Here is a 20,691-nt window from a genome sequence, read left to right as displayed (position 1 = left end):
CTCCCGCGGACCAACAGGCCGGAAAAGGTTACTCCGTTATCAAAGCCCTGCTGCGGGCTTCCTCGACGTATTTGGGGACGAGGTCGCGGTCAGTGCTGGATGCTGGGTTGGAGTATCTAGAAGAGATGGCGGCGGAGGAGCCAACTAAAAGGCCAACGACGGCACTCGAGCTCTCAAAGAAGGGCCACAACCTTGGCGTCAGGTGGCAACCGGCCGTAAAAACCACTTGCCAAACAAAACTTCTCCTTGTCATGAAAAAGTTAAGCACAGATACACGATTGCATGTTAGGGCGTACCCCGAAAGCGACGTCCAGGCGAAGGATGTATACACTAATGCGAATAAGAAAGAAAAATATACTAGGGCGTTCCCCGCAAGCGACGGACTAAGCACACAATGTTCGCGTACCATTGACAACCTAAGGATCGCTACCTGGAATCTAGGCTCATTAACTGGGCGCAGTAGTGAGCTGAGCGAAATCCTTCGAAGAAGAAATATCCACGCCTGTTGTATACAGGAGACAAGATGGAAAGGTTCAAAGTCGAGAGATATTGGACTAGGGTATAAACTTATTTATCATGGCCTAGATGCAAAACGAAATGGAGTGGCTATCGTCCTGAGTGATATCCTCAAGGATAGAGTAATAAACGTAGATAGAAAATCAGACCGCCTTATCGCAGTGAAGATAGCGCTGGACAGTCAGTTACCAATTAATATAATATCTGATTATGCCCCTCAAGTCGGATGCGCACTAGAAGAGAAAAAATCGTTCTGGGAAGATTTTGATGATTTATTAATGTCAATAAAAACTGGAGAACACAAGATAATAGGGGGCGATCTCAATGGCCATATTAGAACCACGGTGGAAACCTACGAGAGCGTGCATGGTGGCTATGGTTTTGGAAGTATAAACCCTCAGGGAATAGAAATACTAGATTTTGCAACAAGACATGATCTACATTTGGTAAACACATATTTTAAGAAGAAAGAACATCATTTAATAACTTATAAAAGCGGCGAAAGGACTTCACAAATAGATTTCATACTTGGAGATAAAAGTCTAAGACGTTGTTTCCGAGACTGTAAAGTTATACCTGGTGAATCTTTGACCGCACAGCACAGATTATTATTAACAAAATTTAAGCTTCCCAAACCTATCCGACATATAACCGATAAAACAGAAAGAGTCAAATGGGTAAATCTGATCGGCGGAAAGGGCGGCATACTGATTAAAACACTGAATAATTATTTAAAGGAAGATATAAATGTAGAATATAAAATAAGTTCAGATATGTGGCTCAAGTTTGAAGAGAAGTGTAAAGCACAAGCGAAAATTTGTTTAGGTGTCTCTAAAGGTATTATCAAAGATAAAGATCCCAGTTGGTGGAACAGAACCACTAAACAAGCTATCCAAAACAAGAAAGACCTTTTTAAGACATGGCAAAGTAGCTGCTCTAACGAAGACCATGAAAACTACAAAAAAGCTAAATTAGAAACTAAAAGAACGGTTGCACAAGAAAGAGCTGCTGCCAGGGTGGGTTTCTATAACAAAATCGAAACGGCTAAGGAGGACACTGAACTATTCAAAATTGCAAAACAACGTTTTCGAAATACTTTGGATATCAAAACTAATAAATATATCACGGACAAATTAGGGAACCTTCTTACCTCTGATGAAGCCATAAAAACGCGGTGGAGGGATTACTTTGATGAACTCTCAAATGAAGAATTTCCTAGTGAGGCACTACCAGATTTAATACCTACCTCTGGACCGATTCCAGCTATTAGTGAAGATGAAGTGATACTCGCAGTAAGAAAGATGAAGAATAGGAAAGCAGTTGGCCCCGATGAAACCCCGGCCGAAATCTGGAAAATGCTGGGTAATATTGGAATTAACTGGCTAACGAAATTATTCAACCTTATTCTCTCAACTGGTAGTATTCCTAATTCCTGGCGAAATAGTTACTTGGCACCTTGTTTCAAAAATAAAGGAGATGTTAGCGAATGTGCAAATTACAGAGGAATCAAATTAACATCACACACCCTCAAAATTTGGGAGCGAATTATAAGTAGACGTATACTAGACCAAATAACACTATCTGAAAATCAATTTGGCTTCACAGCAAATAAGTCGACTTCAGATGCTATTCACGCATTGCGAATCGTTATGGAAAAACACAGAGCAAATAAAGAGAACCTGCATGTTGTCTTTATTGATTTAGAAAAGGCCTTTGACAGAGTCCCCCGAAAATTAGTGTGGCAAGCGATCAGGGCGCAAAACATTCCCGAAAAATATATCAGCATAATCAGGGACATGTATCACAACTGCACAACTCGAGTCAAAAGCCCAGGTGGCCTTAGCGAACCGTTCGAAGTCCAAGTTGGTGTTCATCAGGGATCCACTTTAAGCCCTTTACTGTTTAATTTAGTAATAGATTATTTAACCAAGGATATACAACTGCCGGTGCCATGGTGTATGCTATACGCGGACGACGTAGTACTCTTAACCAAGTCAGCTGAAGACATGCAGACCCAACTTACATCCTGGACTAAGGCATTGGAACAAAATGGCCTCAAGATTAGCAGGAGCAAAACCGAGTACATGCAATGCAAATTTTCTACCGAAGTCCAAGACGACAGAGACGTGTGCATCGGAGAACATCCTGTACCTAAGGTAACAAAGTTTAAATACCTAGGATCTGTCATCTCATCCGATGCCAATATAGATGCAGACGTCTCCCACAGAACACAAGCGGCATGGCTCAAATGGCGAAGCTTATCAGGGGTTCTATGTGACAGCCGTATGCCCATTAAAGCGAAAGGAAAGGTGTATAAAACGGCCGTGAGACCTGCCATGCTATATGGCTCTGAGTGCTGGGCCATAAAGAAATACCACGAGCAAACCCTTCACGTAAATGAGATGAAGATGCTACGCTGGGCTGGTGGTGTCACAAGACTAGACCGGATAAGAAACGAGTACGTTCGCGGAAGTTTCAAAGTGGCTCCAATTCAAGACAAACTCCTTGAATCTCGTCTACGATGGTACGGCCACACTCGAAGAAGAGGAAATGACCATATAGTAAACATTGCGCTAAGCCTTCCTGAACGCCCTAGAGGAAGTGGCAGGCCAAAATCCACGTGGTGTTCCAATATTAGAAACGACCTGAAGAACCTGAACATCGAAGAACAGACAACCCAGAACCGACCACTCTGGCGCAAATTGACAAGGAGACCCGACCCCACATAGGTGGGATAAGGGAAGGAAGAAGAAGAAGTAGTGTTTCTACTTTAAGAGGCCTTATTCCTACAGACGAGCATATTTTGTAAAATGCTTCCTTTTTCATTCAAGATTACGGCGTACCTATAAGTATATATTCAAAAACTGGTAACGTACTTAAATAATCATTTCCTAAACTAGTGGCTGGAATAGTTAAAATTTTCATTTTCTCTTTTGAACCTCTTTTTTAATGAGTTTTCTTGGGAGACTTTTTCAAATTTTGCAGTCAGAAGTGTCGTTTCGGTTCTCAATTTTGCAGTAAAAAAGAATCATTTGGTACATGAATGATTACAATTTGATTCAACATATCTTGTACTAGGGGCTGGAATGATTAACAATCGAAGATTCATTTGAAAAAAAATGATAAAATACCTTCCGAGTTTTCTTATTTTTTTTAGCGAAAACAGGGTTACATTATATTTTTTTCCGCAAAATGTACGCATATTTTGATTAAAAAATAATATTATAGCAAACTGTAACTTTATGTTAACCTATCAAAAAAAATCACAACTATAGGGCCTACATTGCGGTATTTTTTTTTTTTTTATACGTATAAATCACGCTGCATCGACGCCCCGCGTTCAGTCTCCGTGGAGCTCGCTTAGAGGACGGACCTGTGCTCGATTGTCAGGCATTCCTTGCGTTCGTAACACGCTACACAGTTCCGAGAAGTGCTATATACTGCGATTAGAAAATCTTAATACAAGTACATTTTTTACACTATGCTTAACAACCAACTCTCGCTTGTTGATAGATTTTTAGTGTTACCTGAAATTACGTTAGTGTTTTCATTATTATTTTTAACCCGGATGAAGTCCAGGTTCTCATAATGGAGTCAGGAGTTGGTCACCAGAACACCTAATCTATTCATTATAGTTCCATCATGCTTGGGCTCAATAGATTTGCCCTGACGAACACCATCGATCTAGAGGAGTTCCAGGGTCTCATGATGAAGTCAGGAGTTGGTCACCAGAACTCCTAAACGGCTCATCATAACTCCATCATGTTTGGGCTCATAAGATTTGCCCTGACGAACACCATCGATCTAGATGAATTCCAGGGTCTCATGATGGAGTCAGGAGTTGATCACAAGAACTCCTAATCTACTCATCATAACTCCATCGTGTTTGGGCTCAATAGATTTGCCCTGCCGAGCACCATCGATCTAGATGAGTTCCTGATGGAGTTATGATGAGTAGATTAGGAGTTCTGGTGACCAACTCCTGACTCCATCATGAGACCCTGGACCTCATCTAGATCGATCGTGTTCGTCGTCGTCGTGGCTAGACAGCATGGGTGCGTAGCCAACATGCCAATCGTTTACGCTATGACAACGAAACACTATCTGTCTCTCTATCGCACTAATATGCGCAAACGGTTGGCATCTTAGCTAGGCACCCTAGGTGCTTAGCCAACACAATTCAAGCTATACAATTCATGCTGCGACTTTCTGCAAATTTAGCCATAAGCGCCGCATGTTCTTTATTTATACCTGTAGTCATTTACTATCTATTTCATTTTCCATTGGTGTGAAAGAGATAGAATAATGAGCAAGGGTTATAGTACACTTTGTACATTACTACTGTGAATATAAAATAAAATAAAGAGTGCCCATATAATATAACACTAAAATTAATATTGCTTGAAAATATATTGAAAACTATCAAGATTATTCCTGTCTGCATTGAAACGCGCGTCGCGTTGCCGGCGCTCGCGTACCGAGCGCCAACGCCATCTATCGAGCGTTATTTCGTGAAATCGGAGAACGCTCCAAGGAATAAGGACTCTTAAATAAAAACAAATTAAAAACCTGAGTTGATCCAGTTAGAAGGTTTGAACCATACTGTTCTACCTTAGAGATGGCTAGGGGGCGCCTAAGCCTTCAGTAAGAGATGCATATACTTGGAAAATATCGACCAATGCTGCCGTGACCCCGGTGGCCGAGTGGCTCAGGCACCTGCCGCAATAGCAGAGGACGCTGGTTCGATTCCAGCCTGGGGCACTGAAGGCCTTGTTCACTTTTTCTTAGTATATGACATTTATTTCAGTTTATAATTTATATAGTAGTGTTTCTACTTGAAATAAAAACAAATTAAAATATTTTCTAAAAAATAATTCAATTTGTTCTAATACTTCTAATAGTATAAAATGATATTTCTTGACTTTTTTTTTGTTTTGCCAAATCAGGGTCTCAAAAATTTTTTTTTGATAAAATTAATATTTTAAGAAATAACCGCTTCGAACAAAAAAAAACCCATCCCCCCGCTTGTCCAACTTTTGAACCATGGGTTAAAAAAATATGAAAAAAAAAAACATAGTAAAACAAAAGCTTAGTAAATATTTTCAATGAAAACTATAGTAAACATGATCGGTCTAGTTACATATTATTTTTGAGTTACATATTACAAGAATCTTCTCTTCTGGTGTAAAAAGACGTACAAAACGCTGCGAAGGTTACTCCCTTATGCTTGTAATGTACATGACACTTACTAATTAATAGCCCTCGTTTGGTCTGTTCTGAAAAAACGGTAACTACGAAATCTACACTGAGCATGGCCAAACATCCTCTTGGCCGATTTTAATGTAAGCATAAAAAAGGTTTATCTTTTACGTTTATTTTAAGTCATCTAATTTTATTTACAAATTTTTGATATGTAACTAACTGAGTTCAGACTTGTGTTAAAAAAATCAAATGAAGGTAAGCACCATCCGTAAAAGTATTTTCTTCATATTCCGCTATTTTATTGTTTATAACGTTTAATTAGTAACTTAAGTGTAACTACATAATTTAAACATTGTTTGCCACGTGCGTAAATACCCAATGTACCATATTATTATGTTAGCCTTAACCTACAGTTACGCAAGTAAAACGCCTCCTTTGTAATATAATACGGCTTAAATCCAATAACCCGTCAATGAATCCAATAAATTTAACCCTTAACCATAGCGGAGCATTATGTAACAGTAAGAAAACAGCAGGCAACTAGAGTCAGACCAAGACAAGTCCACTTCAAAGGTAGGTCGGTACTTATTGTACTAGGGATTGCAAATATTCGAAACTTTCAGGTATTCGAATAATCGATTTTTTCTGACGAGATATTGAAATATACGAATAATATTCGAATTTTGTAAAAAAAATAAGGAACGAGAAGTCGGTTTACTATCGTTTTATTCAAAAACTATTTTCACATATTGCAAAAGCTAATAATATTTTGCAGAAATCCAATTAATCGACCAGATTTTATCATCTTACTGATGCCTCCATCTCTCGACCCTCGACCCATTTAAAATAGATAAAAAATATCGTCGTTATTTTAATTTTTTATTTTATCATTTATATTAACATGTTTAGTTTATGTCTATATGGTAGGTACCTATGGGACGTAAAATTTTAACCCATTTTCACAAAAGTATGAAATTTAAGCCAAATAACCGGGCCTTCTTTAGCGCAGGTATTACCTTAAATGGGAAAATGTATAAAGGTAAATTGCGACTTTCCATTTGCTTTTGATAACAAATATTATTATAGTAATCTAATTTTACCTAATCCACAGCCCCTCCTGTACTAGTCTTGTGGCTACTCTTGTCTGTTTACTGTGAGCCCGTAAGCCTCGTCACTTGTCGTTAATCTATTTAACTCAACTTCGTTACCCGCTTGTATCAGCTGTTAATGAATGTTTAACAACGTCGTCACTTCACATGTAAAGGTGTGATAAACCTTGTTCCATATTACATATGGCGAAAGTAAACTATATAGAATTCGCATTTACCTACTTTGTCTAACACTATGATAGTTAAGTATTTTTCTAAAGAAACGTGTAAATACGATTAAAAAACAAATTAACTCAGCAACCTTTATGTTTGCGATTCAACCTAAGTTTTCGGGAAATGTTTTAACCTGGCTTAAACGATACAAGGTAATGTTTTGCAGAATTTTATTACGAACGAAAATACAGTGTGTAAATTCAATACACGCTTGTTGGCAGTTACTATACAAAGCTATATAAAGCTCATATGTCGTAATGTGTCATGTTATTGTCTCGTAATGTTTGCAGTATATTACAGCTCAGTCAATTTTCAAAAAATAACTACGGGGTAATTAAGTGTAACTTTAAACAGCTTCTTAAAACGTATTTTTCTAACTTCTAACAGTATGTATATTTTATGCAAGTGAACCTGTAAATATTTTGGACAATGTTTGAGTCCCGAGATGTATTTTTGTACAACTGTATAAAAAAACATGTTTTCACCTCACCAGCCGGTAAAGGTTCTATTAATTGTTCAAAAACTGATGAGAAATTTGCAATTTATGCACAAAATTTGCAATGTAATTTGATAAAAATTTTGAGTTGTTTCCTTATATTGGCAGACGAAAACAACGTAATTATCTCAGTCGGTTTATTTACAAGAACTACTAATATTACAGATTTAAACTTAAGACTGACGAAACTACTGTGACGTCAGCTGGCGTTTCGACCGAGACACCGCGTTGCTATATCAGAATAGTTCGCAAGATTAATATTGAAAGGTGTTCAATAGCTTGAATGCAGCCAACCAAACACTAATCCGCTCTTAGCTTTTGACATCGATCGCTAATTTGCATCTCGGAGGTAATGATTCTACGTCGACAGTGTCGTGTCGACACATCGTTAGCGCGTTCTAACTCGGAGGTGGCGCCATCTCTTGACGAATTCGTGTACTACACTTTAAAATAATGATTTTAAACAATAAATATTTAATAACGTTCATTTGGATTTGATTTGGTTTTTTTTTTTGATAATTTTTGTAAGTATTTTCCTCGCGTTAGTGTGGTGAAAAATTTCATGTTTCACTGGGTGGCAAAATTTGTTTAACCCTCGTGCCTTGAAAGTTGAAACCCTCGAATCACTCAAGATTGAACCAAATGCTACATTCGTGGTTTAAATTTAGAATCTTTCGCTAGCGCCGTCTATATCAGCACCAGCGACTGTAGATACAACAACTTTGCCCCCTAGTAAAACTAATAACAATTTTTAGTTGATTTTACGATCCATTACAAAACACACCTGTTCAATGTTCATGATCAAATACTTACATCCTACTCGATTTCATTCATAATCATCATCATATCAGCCTTTTATCGCCCACTGCTGAGCATAGGCCTCTCTTCTAATACGCCACTTCTCGGTCCTGAGCCAATCTCATCCAGAAGTAACCTACAATCTTCCGAATGTCGATTTAATTATTCATTGTTAAGTATCACGTGTAGGTATAAGCTTTAAATACTTTAATAACATGGTTTCCAGCGGGTAAGGTAGGCTCAGTTAAATGAAAATATGATAAAGCTCACAATAATAAAATATGAGGATTTCGAAAATATTACAACCAAACCAAGCATTTTAATTAATATGCTTCACAGCAATATTTGCTGCGGTTTTGGGCTCCGTGACCACCCATGACAAAATATACGTTACAGGCATAAATGCATTTAATTTTAATGTAGGTAAAATAATGTAAGCTCGATGTTAATTAGGTGTCTCGTGAAATTATTTTGAATAAGTAAAGTATTTTTATCTTTGTTCAGCATAAGTCTTACTAGATTAGGTTCATAATAATGGAAGTAAAATATAAATACACATACAAGATAAATACATATAAAAAAAGTTCATTATTATTGAGCCAACTACCACAAAACTGGCAAATTAAAATAAAAACTGGTCAATCGCCAGTCGAACTCGCGTTTCGAGGGTTCCATACATCACACAATTTTTATCAATGTTTTATTTTTGTACGTAAAACATCTTAAAAACCCCCAATGGGTCGGATCAAAACCAGATGTAACGGAGAGTGTAGTGGTGCGTTGGCTTATATATATGCAACTACAATAGCTATACGCATAATTTTTATATCGATGTTTAGGAAAGAAGCCGGCGGCCATTACTTGGAATTGAATGTACCGCTGACAGAGATGGTGCTCATTTTGCACAAGAAACGCAGTCGGACCTAAAATAACCCTTATGCGCGGTATTTACTTAGTGAACTCATCAGTCCATGGACGTATTTAGAAAAAAGTGATGTCATTTGATAGACCTTAAATAATATAAAAATACAATACTTGGGATTATAACAAGTTATAAAAAAAGAATGTGGATATTTTACCACTGATCTTGATTGAGACCTCTGTGTGCGAAAATTTATGTACCTACAAAACTGAGTGCAAAATAGCTCGGATAATAAGATTAGTTGGTCATTATCATTACACACGAGGCGATATTGTGCGCGCGAGCTGCAAAGCAAAGGCGCGAAGAAATCGACAAACAGCCACTTAAAAAAATGTGATAAGCTAATATTTTCGTATTTCTATTCGCCGGATGGAGATCAAATCGATGAAATGTTATGTTTATTCATTAATGTAATTTACGAGATAATTTAATCAATAAATTATGTTCGGTGTGATAAAACCTCTTTGAACTAGCATTTGAAACCTAATAGTTGGTTAAAAAAAAGTATTACTCGACCAAATTAAGAAGGCTCCGTTTCCATGCATATCATTAGCAATCAGTTACCTTCTTAACTCAGTCGGATAATATAATGAAAAAGCACGAGTGTTATAATATACTAAAAAAGCACGCGTGTTTAATATCTAAGATTATAAACCAAAAATCGGTGGAATGAAAACGTCGTTTTGAGCAAGTGTATTGAAAAATTAATTACATCACACCATGCATGAAATAATAATAAAAATGGCTATAAGATTGCTTAAAAGAGTTGAGAAGTACCTTCAATTCCTCATGGTATCCATCATCAGAACTCAAGCTTGACAAAAATATGACTTGAAAACCTAACTGCTTCACAAACATGCGAAGAAAACAAATTGCCAAACGTGAACTATGCGGTTTTGAAGAGTTCCATTCTGTTCATTATCAGCCGTTCCGCTTCATCAAATGACACTTCTACAAATGTAAATGCTTGATTTGATGATGAAAATACTAAGATCACTATATATATATATATATATATATATATATATATATATATATATATATGCCTTTAACATTTAAGGAGTTCCCTCGATTCCTCATGGACTCCATCGTCAGAAGTCGAACTTGACAAAAATTTGTCTTAAAAATCTAATTTGCTTCACAAACACAGCGAAGAGGACAAATCGCCAAACGTGAACTATACGTCGTTAAAGAGTTCCATTCTTATCATCATCAGCAGTTCCACTTCATCAAATGTCACTTTTTAAATGTAAATGCTTGATTTGTTGGTGAAAATACAAAAATCACTATATGTATGCTCTTCACATTTGAAGAGATCCCTCGATTCCTCATGGATTCCATCATCAGAACTGAATTTTGACAAAGACGGGACCAATCTATATATAGCTATATAGATTCAATTATTTATTTTTTTTCAAAATCGGTTCAGAAATGACGGAGTTATGAATTTATTTGTTCCAGTAGTTCCAGAGCAAATGGACAGACGGACGGACAGACAGACGCACAAGTGATCCTATAAGGGTTTTGTTTTTTTTCATTTTGAGGTACGGAACCCTAAAAATGAGTTAATGGTTCTTTTGCGTCTAATAGAGAAATAAGTTTGTGCCAATATGAAAACATATATTTATTGCCGACTGTACTTAACACCCCCTAAGAATTGGAAATGTCAAAACGAATCTAATCTTGAGGTGTCTTATGCTGACACATCGTAAATGCAGTGATGTGACTCGTTCGGCAGGTATTTAACGCACACCGTCGACACCGCTGCTCAACGTATTGACTGACGCACCGAAAATTGAGCTGCTTCAAAATTGTCTTACTCACGCAACCACGATCGACATAAAGGTGACAATTTTGTTTCATAAATGTAGCGCTTTTTTTTAAGATGCCTACCTACATTTTAATAAGTAGAATGAAGAAAACAGTATTTTAAGCACTGGTTTTTAGGGTTTCGTAGTAACCTAGAAACCCTTACAGTTTCTCCATGTCCGTCTGTCCGTCCGAGGCTTTGCTGCGTGATAGTAAATCATGCATTGCGACAGAACGGTAAAATAAAAACTACTTATAAACAATTTTGTTTAGAGTACCTCCCATACAAAATGATTATTTTGTACTTGTTTTGCCTTGACCTAATAGGGTGGGGTATCGTTCGATTGGTCTTTAAAAACGAATACGGGTCTTCATAGACCATTATTTGATAAAATTAATATTTTCGGAAACAATCGCACCGAAAGAAAAAAAATATGTGCCCCATGGCCGAAATAAAGATGAAGATATATCTTAAAAGGAGTACCACGCTCTTTTTTTGAAGGTTTTATCGGTCTGGAAATACCAGTCGCTCGGAAATATCGGTCGTATCGGTTTAAAGTTGCAAGCGTCCACAGACAAACGCGTTAATAGATGCTTACCATCAGGTAGAAAGAATGCTTGTTCTCATTTAAAAAGCACGCGGCAAAAACGCGCGTTAACGCGTTTTCGGTGCGTTAGCGGTGTCTATGGTACGCGTTAAAAACTTGGCGCATTAATCTTATCACTGCGTGTTAGATGCATTCGAGTATTTTGAGCAGTGGTTCATTTGAGTAAATGAAAAATTAAAGGAAAAATCTTTTTCTCAGGCAACTAGTGGCCTATAGGTAGATACCTTAAAACTAGCGTACATATTATAAAATATATATTCGCAGCCTTAACACTTTAAGCACGTATTATTCATTTCATTCCCACAATATCAGGGAGTCAGCCGCAAAATCGCCGGAACTTAACACCCTTCGGCCAAAACTCCCCCTTGGTAGTAGAAGCCATAGGTACATAAGTACATAACATATGCTTTGCTTTAAGTCTACAGCGTTACACGTTACACGCGTTTAAATCGCTTTTTGTCCGCAGAAATATCGAGATCAAGCTCCAACCGGATCGTGTCGATCCTGGGCCTGTTCGAGCTGTCAGTGGGAGTAGCGCCGCGAGCCGAGGGCGCGTCAGAGTTGGCCGCCGCGCAGCTGGCCGTGCAACACGTCAACCGGCGCGGGTTGCTGCCCGGGTACAAGCTGCACCTCTTCACCAACGACACCAAAGTAAGGCAATCGTGCCTGTTCGGTCCCGAGCTCCCGAAAATGTCAGAGTAAGGTTTTGGCACGGGTAGGCACATAAAGTGGGTTTATTTACATTATGAAAAGTAAAATACTCATTTAATTTTATCATGAATAAAGGTGGTATTTTTAAAATTAATCCCAAAACGTTTAATGACTTCTCGCGGGATTTAAGCGTCCTCATAAGGTCGACGTTAAATACTTAACTACTTATCCTCCTAAACAGAACCCGAAGCCGCCAACTGGTGCAAATTTGTACTTTTGGGTACCTACCCTGAAAACCTGACATTTGGGTCCGACCTAAAACTAACTTATGACTTTACGTCAGTTCGAGATATTTCGAGTTGGAATATATGTTTTACTTTAGTCTGTAGGTAATTTAAATATTTAGTAAATAATAGCCATCTTCACATAGGGAAGACGATTTCATTATTTTTGTAGTATTACAATTATTTATTATTTTAATCTTAACATGAATTCTTACTGTAACTTGGGCACAATTTTAATTGGGCCTCATTTAATACACGAGTAAGTAGGCCCTAAGTCGTGTCCTCAATCAAATTCATTTAATCAGGTGCAATTGTAATAATTATAGACTTATGTACACTGAGCAAAATCGAATGGATACATTATGAATGAATTCATTCACAAAGTGGTCATGCACTTTTGCGGCTGTGTGTACCATACTAATAGATGATAACTTATTAACGATCTAATTTCATTACCTAACTATACATATATGAAAATTCAAGAATAAAAATCTAAAGACAATGATCGATTGCTTCTACATCTCTATAGGTACAGTCACGTCTGAAAATATCAGTACGAATAATGTGCCAAAAATATGTATACACTACCTTAATATATGGGCAATAAAGTCGTGTCTACATATTTTTAGCACTTTTTTCGTATCGATATTTTCAGACGTGACCGTACAGTAAAGTGTAAAAATATGTCCCATAGCTCTTATGTCGGCGAATTAAGACCTATGGGACATCATTTTGAGTTAGTTGAGTGGGCCCATATTTTTACACTTGACTGTAAGTACATGTTTTTAATTACAAATAATATACTAAGATCATAACTAGGCGAATAAATGTCGCAATTCATTTACTTGAAATGAACGTAAAATAATTAATAACGTACGTATATGTATTTAATTTTATAGGCAAGTCAGTTTATATTTTACTTAGATACTAATTTAAAAAACTATTTAAATAGAACTAAAATAGTTCTAAAAGACATTTAAATTAATATCCGTATAAAAAATCAGGTAACCTACTAAGGATTCCTTTTAGTCACTATTAAATCTAGAATGTAGCTCGGAAGCCCTTTCTTGATGGGTTCTATCTAACTAAACGGAATTTGAATGCTATCCTCGTATATTTGGTGTAATGATATAATAATAATTATTATAATTGATATAGGTGAACATAACCAATATTGCAATCAATGTCTTGTGACCAGTGTATGGAGTTATGTAAACAGAGAATTAAAAATATTTAAGTATCATTCATGTTGTTAACAGTGTGACCCAGGTGTGGGCGTGGACCGATTTTTCCACGCATTGTACACGGAGCGCGAGTCCAGGATGGTCATGTTACTGGGTTCAGCCTGCTCGGAGGTGACTGAGAGCATCGCCAAGATCGTGCCCTACTGGAACATTGTTCAGGTATGTGACCCGAGTGTGGATTAGGTCCTTAAACGAGCTTAACAAGAAAGAGGGGCAACCAGAGATTTACAGTTAAACTACAAGATGCTAGCTTAAATATGGAATTTGTTTCTCTCAAATACAATGAACAATTAAATAAGTTTCCCAGTGGCTGTTTTACGGCTGTTATGCGTGATGAGGCAGAATGCTTGACTTAACTTTGTTATTAACATGCAATTAAAAGAAGTTATTGCCGCGTTGTACAATATAAAATTTAATTTTACCCGAAAATCTTCCTTGTACAGCTGATAAATTTAGCATAATGGAGAGGCTAGTTTATTGAATGAATCCCTAAGCGACGCTTCAGTGACTAGACTATGTTATAGGGGTAATCTCGGGTTGAATCGAATTTACCTACCAACTTCAATACGCAGCGAACAGAGTGAATCCTGAGAATTTCAGCCTTGATGGAATTTACTTTAGTAACATCTGAGCCTCGAGAACACGTGACACGTGAGACAGTGAGCCATAACCTGTAGTAGATAAGGTTGCATATAGTTCAAACAAAGAGGTTATTTGAAGGAGTGTAGGACCGCAGGTATTCGGTTTGTTTTCGGAATCAGGTTAGTGAGGACGTTTGAGGATATACAATAGACAGCAGTTTTTAAGGGTAACAGCTGATACCTTATGTATACCTAAATGAAAGGAAAAGGAAGCTCTTTGAATCACTTTTAACTTGGTCAGACTAAGTGCCTCCAGATCCCGGGCGATGCTGAAAGATTCCTTGATGGCCCGAGTCGAAGAATGATTACGACACGTTTAAGATCTAAACGACGTGTCAAAATTGACGTTTATTTCGATTCCGCTGTGATCCCAATAAGAACTATCTATGATATTTCTAACGTCAAAGTGACATTGGTTGCCCGAATCGAGCTGCTTCTGTCAATTATACGACATACAAACGATATCTAAATGAGAACTTATCTAAACCAGAAGTTATCGTATCTCATTCTTCGAATCGGGCCGTAAGCGGATAAGGTAAGGGGTATTATTAAGCCTTGTCAGCTGCCGGTTTGTTAGTGGATTAGGTACAGAATATGTTTACCACCTAAACACGTGATCGTCTTCCTGGCACTGTCCCGACTTTTTGCCAAGACTCATCGGAACCTGAGGTTCACTTGGCAATTAATCCCAAGAATTGGCGAAGGCACTTGTTTTTACGTAGACAACCGCCATCTGACCTTCCAAGAACTGAACACCAATCTAAACACGTACATAATATAAATATTTTTAGCAGAGAGGACCTGTTTTTTTCTGATATAGGAGGCGAACGAGCAGACGAATCGCCTGATGGTAAGCAACACCAGAACTTTAAAAAGAAAGTATGCTCTTTTCTTGAACGTTATGTAAAATATATGACATATATATTATCAAATCACAGAGAAGACGCTGTCTTGATTAAAAAAAACAGCTGACTATAAAGCTGTGGATTATGCGTAAGCTTATGGTACACAAGGTTTTTAATCTGCACCGGTCTAAGTGTTTGATCACGCAACGTTAGACGTTCGAAAAGTAAGCAATACAAATCTGTTGCTGGTTTGCAGTTTAGAATATGTTTAGGTTTGCAATGGCATGATCAAAATGTTTTCTATCAGGTAAAATCCCTAAATTCTTACTTTAAAATATCTTGGTCAAAGTTTAATCTTTAGGGCATAGTCTTTTCTACCAAGCTTGTCCAAACAAGTTACGGTACCTACATTACATTGTAATATAAACAGGGCGGCCGTGGTTATCATATCATCTGAACATTCTACGTGCAGCAGGAAACTCCGCCTTTAATTAAACGCCGGTATGCGCGATTCCTGGCGCCTCGGACCGAGCTCACTTACCTACTGCTCAAAGTAAATAAATACATACCTCCCTTAACTAAGTTTCATTTTGTGTAAGTGAACGTCCATGCACTTTACATTGTAACAGCATATGGAGAGAAAACAGCAATTCAACAATTTATTTTATTTTATTTTATTTTTTCATTAATAAATTAGATAATACTTTTACAGCTTTGTAAGAACTATAGGTAAGTATTTATAACATTAGACTTGAGTTAATTATTGACATGATACATGTATGTATTTTTAATGACCTAACCTCCTTTATCTGCCCGCCATATCGGGAACTTATATTTCAAACTTTAGCCAGTGTTTATTATGTTAGAATGTTGATTGGCAACAATCAATAGGTATTCTAAAAAGAATTTATTCTTTAGTTATTTATTACATGGATTTCGATATTGTTTAGGTACATAACTATTCCTCATTAATCTTTGTAGTGTTTATCTTACAATTTAAAAAAAAAACACAATAAGTTGAAATGTTTTTAAAAACGGACGCTCCTTTAAAATAGGATCATAACAAAAGCTATTGGTTGCGTTAGAGTATTGATACATACCTAATAGAATCAAACATTTGTTTATACAGTGTGTCCTTAGCCATTGGACAAACCTTGAAATCCCACGTAGGGTTACTTCTCAGAAATGGTCTAACATTAATATTTTTTCAATTAGAACAAAAGATAAAAAAATAAATTTTCAAACAAAATTTATTTGCAATAATCGACAACAAAAAGAAGCACACTCTATTAATCCTTAACAGTGTTTTTGACAATTTGTTTGAAATATTTGATAATGATGACATTTTTCAAAAGTCAGAATCTTATTAGTGTCATAAATAAAAAAGATAATTAAAAATGTCGAAGAAGGTTCCATACTAATCTTTGCGGATAATTACCTCAGGACCAACTAACACATACAGGCTGCTCCAAAGTACAAAATAGTAATTTGTTAATTTCTTTGTAACCACTACACCGGTTGTTATGATACTTTTGACATTGGTTCTAAATACCCTAATGCATACGTACATTTCGGCTTTGTTCAATGGCTAGGGACACACTGTATTTATAAAATGTGACTTGTGTTAACGTGTCTCGTTGAAAATCATATTGGTAAAACAGTCGGAAACCTGGGGCCCATTTCGCGAACGGTATTTGACTAATATTATTAGTCCACGACCTGCCAAGTCGTATGTGTTACCATGGCAACACACTAATACCTAATAGTCTGTGCGGAAAGAGAAGGGTCGTGGAATGCATGGGGCCCAATACATTCCACGAGTCTTCTCTTTCCGAACAAACTCTGTTAGACTAATACTGTTCCAGAAGTGTTTCCCAGCAAGATCAGTAACTAAGTAGGTACAGATTCTTCATCCACAGCTCTTAAAACAGCGCACCTTAGTTACAAAGCGTAAAGGCGGTATTTTTGTACTGAATATGCTGGTGGAATCATTTAGTATAGCGCTCACAAGTCTCATACCGATGTATAAACTGTGTTAAATTTGTAAGCCCTTACATGAAATAAAATCATCGCATGACCCATACAAGGCAGGTACCTAATAGATTTCGGTGTTTCAGGTATCTTTCGGGTCTACGTCCCCTGCGCTCAGCGACCGCTCCGAGTTCCCCCTGTTCTGTCGCACCGTTGCCCCCGACTCGTCACACAACCCTGCCAGGATCGCATTCATCAGGTACAACTGTGTCCATATTGCGACCGACAATCGACATGTGTTATTAATGACATTTGCGAAAATTGCATCTCAAAGATAAGTACCTACCGTAAAATATGCCTACTTCGCTCCAAAATTTGCTCCAAAATTCGGAATATTTTATTATTATTTTATACTACTATCATGTTGTAATACTTAAATTTGGCTGTGATATAGTTTTCATTTAATATACATAAAAACTGTTGGAGCACAGTTACCCAGTGGGGAGTAAAGTAGGCACAATTTACCATACCTAATCAACATCATTTATAAAAAGTGTTTAGATATAATACTTGTCTCCGTTGAATTGCTGTTTAAAATAAAAAGCTTGAGGAAACTTTAACCTATCCAATGCCCAAGTAGTCTTAGTCTTATTACAAACCAAAGAATGCCACGCAGCGTAGCGCTCGACCTCGAATGGATTAGGGTCTACACAGCTAATCGGCCCGATTCGAACTTTAAGATACTCACGTCAAATATTAGGTGATGTTGAACACTATAGGTCTTTCAATAGAGATCTAGTCAATTAAATAATACACTAAGGTACTTTTACTTTATTTTAACTACAGTTTTAATTATGGGTGAGGAGCTTTGCTTAAAAATACTGCCAATGACAACTCTGTTTTAGACGATAAAAGCTCCCTCACATTAATTAAGTTGGAGGAGGAAGGTTATGGTATAATAATTGAATAAAAGAAATGGAATGAACACTTACTTGTATATTTGTCAAACCTTTTTACAACACTGTTTTTAATGAATAAAATTTCTTTTTAAATACAAAAAAAAAAACCCATATAATATTATACATTAAATTATTACATATAGCTTTTACATTATATATTCTAACTTTTGAACCATGGGTCCAAAAAATATGAAAAAATCGTGAAATAAAAGCTTAGTAAATACTTTCAATGAAAACTATAGTGAACATAATTGGTCCAGCCATTTATGAATTATTGCAAAAATCTTCTCTTCGTAGTAAAAAGACGTTCCAAGCGCTGCGAAGGTACTCCCTGCTTGTAATCTATCTACATGATACTTACTTATTCATAGCCTCTGTTTAGCCTATTCTGACAGAATTTTACAACACCTTATTTATTGAACTTAATACAGTCACTTAGTTTTAGCACTGATTATTACTAGGCCTGGGACTTTTGGATGCTCACCGTGGTTCTAGAATCCACGGAGTCGCCATTATGTTTTCGATGTCAAAGTAAAAGTGTAAAAATGAAATATTACATTAGATGTCAAGATTCATGCTGTTATATCGGTAATCCACACGTTATTATGACTGCAATTAATTTTATCATAAATCTATACTATTATCATATACACAAGTCACTGTCACAGTTTACAGCTGACGCGATATGCATTATATATTATTTACTTAGTTATGCATCCTCTTTGCATAAAAAAAAAACACTTGAGTAATAAATTGTCATTTATGATTAAAGATGGTTTAAGCAATTTCTGATATAATTTAAAATGAATAGTTTAACGACTTGCGAAATTGAGTCCTGGCTAGACTGGCTAGAGCCGTATAAGGAGTTCAAATATGATGTAGAAAAGTCAAGTTAAAAGCAGTTTTTTTTTTTTATTGTTTAACCATGTCAAAAGTACATCCCATCAAAATAACTGTGATGAAAATAGTTTGTTCTAAGATTGAATAGAGCCTTACAACGAACTAGCATTAATTGAAGACAAGTCCCACATTTATTGCTCCGCGTGTGATACTAACTTGAATCTCAAAAAGTCGATAATATGGACTAGAAAAAAAATATAGAATACTTTTCTTCATCATATTTTAACTCCTTATATGGCTCTAACCAGGACTCAATTTCGCAAATCGTTAAACTATTATTTTAAATTATATCAGATATTGCTTAAACCGTGTTTAATCAGAAATGACAATTTATTACTGAAGTGTTTTTTTTTAGTTTTTTTTTTGTAAAATAGTTGTTAGTAGTCTGTCACAAAACAAGTATCAAAGAGGATGCACAATTAAGTAAATCATATATAATGCATATCGCATCAGTTGTGACTTGTGTGTATGATAATAGTATAGATTTATGATAAAATTAATTGCAGTCATAATAACGTGTTTATTACCAATATAACAGCATAAATCATGACATCTAATATAATATTTTATTTTGACACTGACTTTGATTTCGAAAAAAATATTATAAAATAATGGCGACTCCGTGGATTCTAGAACCACGGCGAGCATCCAAAAGTCCCAAACCTAATTATCACTCTTCGATCACTAGTGGTGAACTGCCATGGTTGGCGCAATAGCGGGTTCTTATATTGACAATTAGCGGTCAGAAAGATCGCCAACCGGAAGTTCATCACTAGTAACAATATTCATAAAATCATGAACACATACACAATTACCAACGAATATTGCAACAGGTATATTAGTTAACAATATGATTTATACATAGTCGCTCAATAATATTACAAACTATTAGAAGTGAACTTCTAATATGGCAGTAAATTTACTGTGGCTACAAAGTTTTCTTTGACAATCCACCTCTATTTCAAATTCTCTTTGCTACTGCTGAGCCTACAGAACAGAATAAACTCTAGGAAACAAGTTTCTCTGTGTCATGATATAAAAATAAATTTGCTAGTAATACTTAGATTAGGTAAATCTGTTGCAGGAAAGCCAAATACTATATGTAGATAAATATAGAGCCAATCATGATTAAATTCGTACGTGATGTGATATTTAAGTAAATGCTCAGTACATTTCTCTGTTCAATGAGATTGCAGTCAATTTTGTATTCCTGGCGCGTTTATTTAAATTAAGTACATACATTTCGATATTCAAATAAATGTAGTGTTGAAAGTGGAACAATTTGGATACAGTCAAAATGAATAGTATCAAACAGGGCGCCAAAAGTATCTGCCACTACTTTTCTATCCGCCAATACATTTTTTAATAGGGATATATGTCAGTTCGCGATCAAAAGTATCTGTTAAAGTTTAATTGTTCTGCAAATAAAGACTAATCTCTTTTTTTAATTTATTAAATTGGACTGTACTTTTGACGCTTAGTCTAATACGCTACTTTTGATGCTGACTGTACTTATTAAAATT

The 20,691-nt window shown here is 36.3% G+C and overlaps 1 protein-coding gene across 3 annotated transcripts in view; it reads left to right on the top strand.

The window, feature by feature from the left end:
- Nucleotides 1–20,691, top strand: part of LOC133534563 (gamma-aminobutyric acid type B receptor subunit 2) — a 194,258-nt gene that overhangs the window by 156,449 nt on the left and 17,118 nt on the right. For all 3 annotated transcript variants that reach the window (XM_061873727.1, XM_061873725.1, XM_061873726.1), the window contains 3 exons: nt 12,140–12,324; nt 13,868–14,011; nt 17,456–17,568. In XM_061873727.1, coding sequence (XP_061729711.1) covers nt 12,140–12,324; nt 13,868–14,011; nt 17,456–17,568 — 442 coding nt within the window. The remainder of the gene's footprint in view (nt 1–12,139; nt 12,325–13,867; nt 14,012–17,455; nt 17,569–20,691) is intronic.

This window comes from Cydia pomonella, chromosome 2 (genome assembly GCF_033807575.1).
Source record: "Cydia pomonella isolate Wapato2018A chromosome 2, ilCydPomo1, whole genome shotgun sequence".
NCBI classification, from domain to species: Eukaryota; Metazoa; Arthropoda; class Insecta; order Lepidoptera; family Tortricidae; genus Cydia; species Cydia pomonella.
The sequence above is the reverse complement of the archived record's forward strand: the minus strand, read 5'-3'. Positions and strand labels throughout refer to the sequence as shown.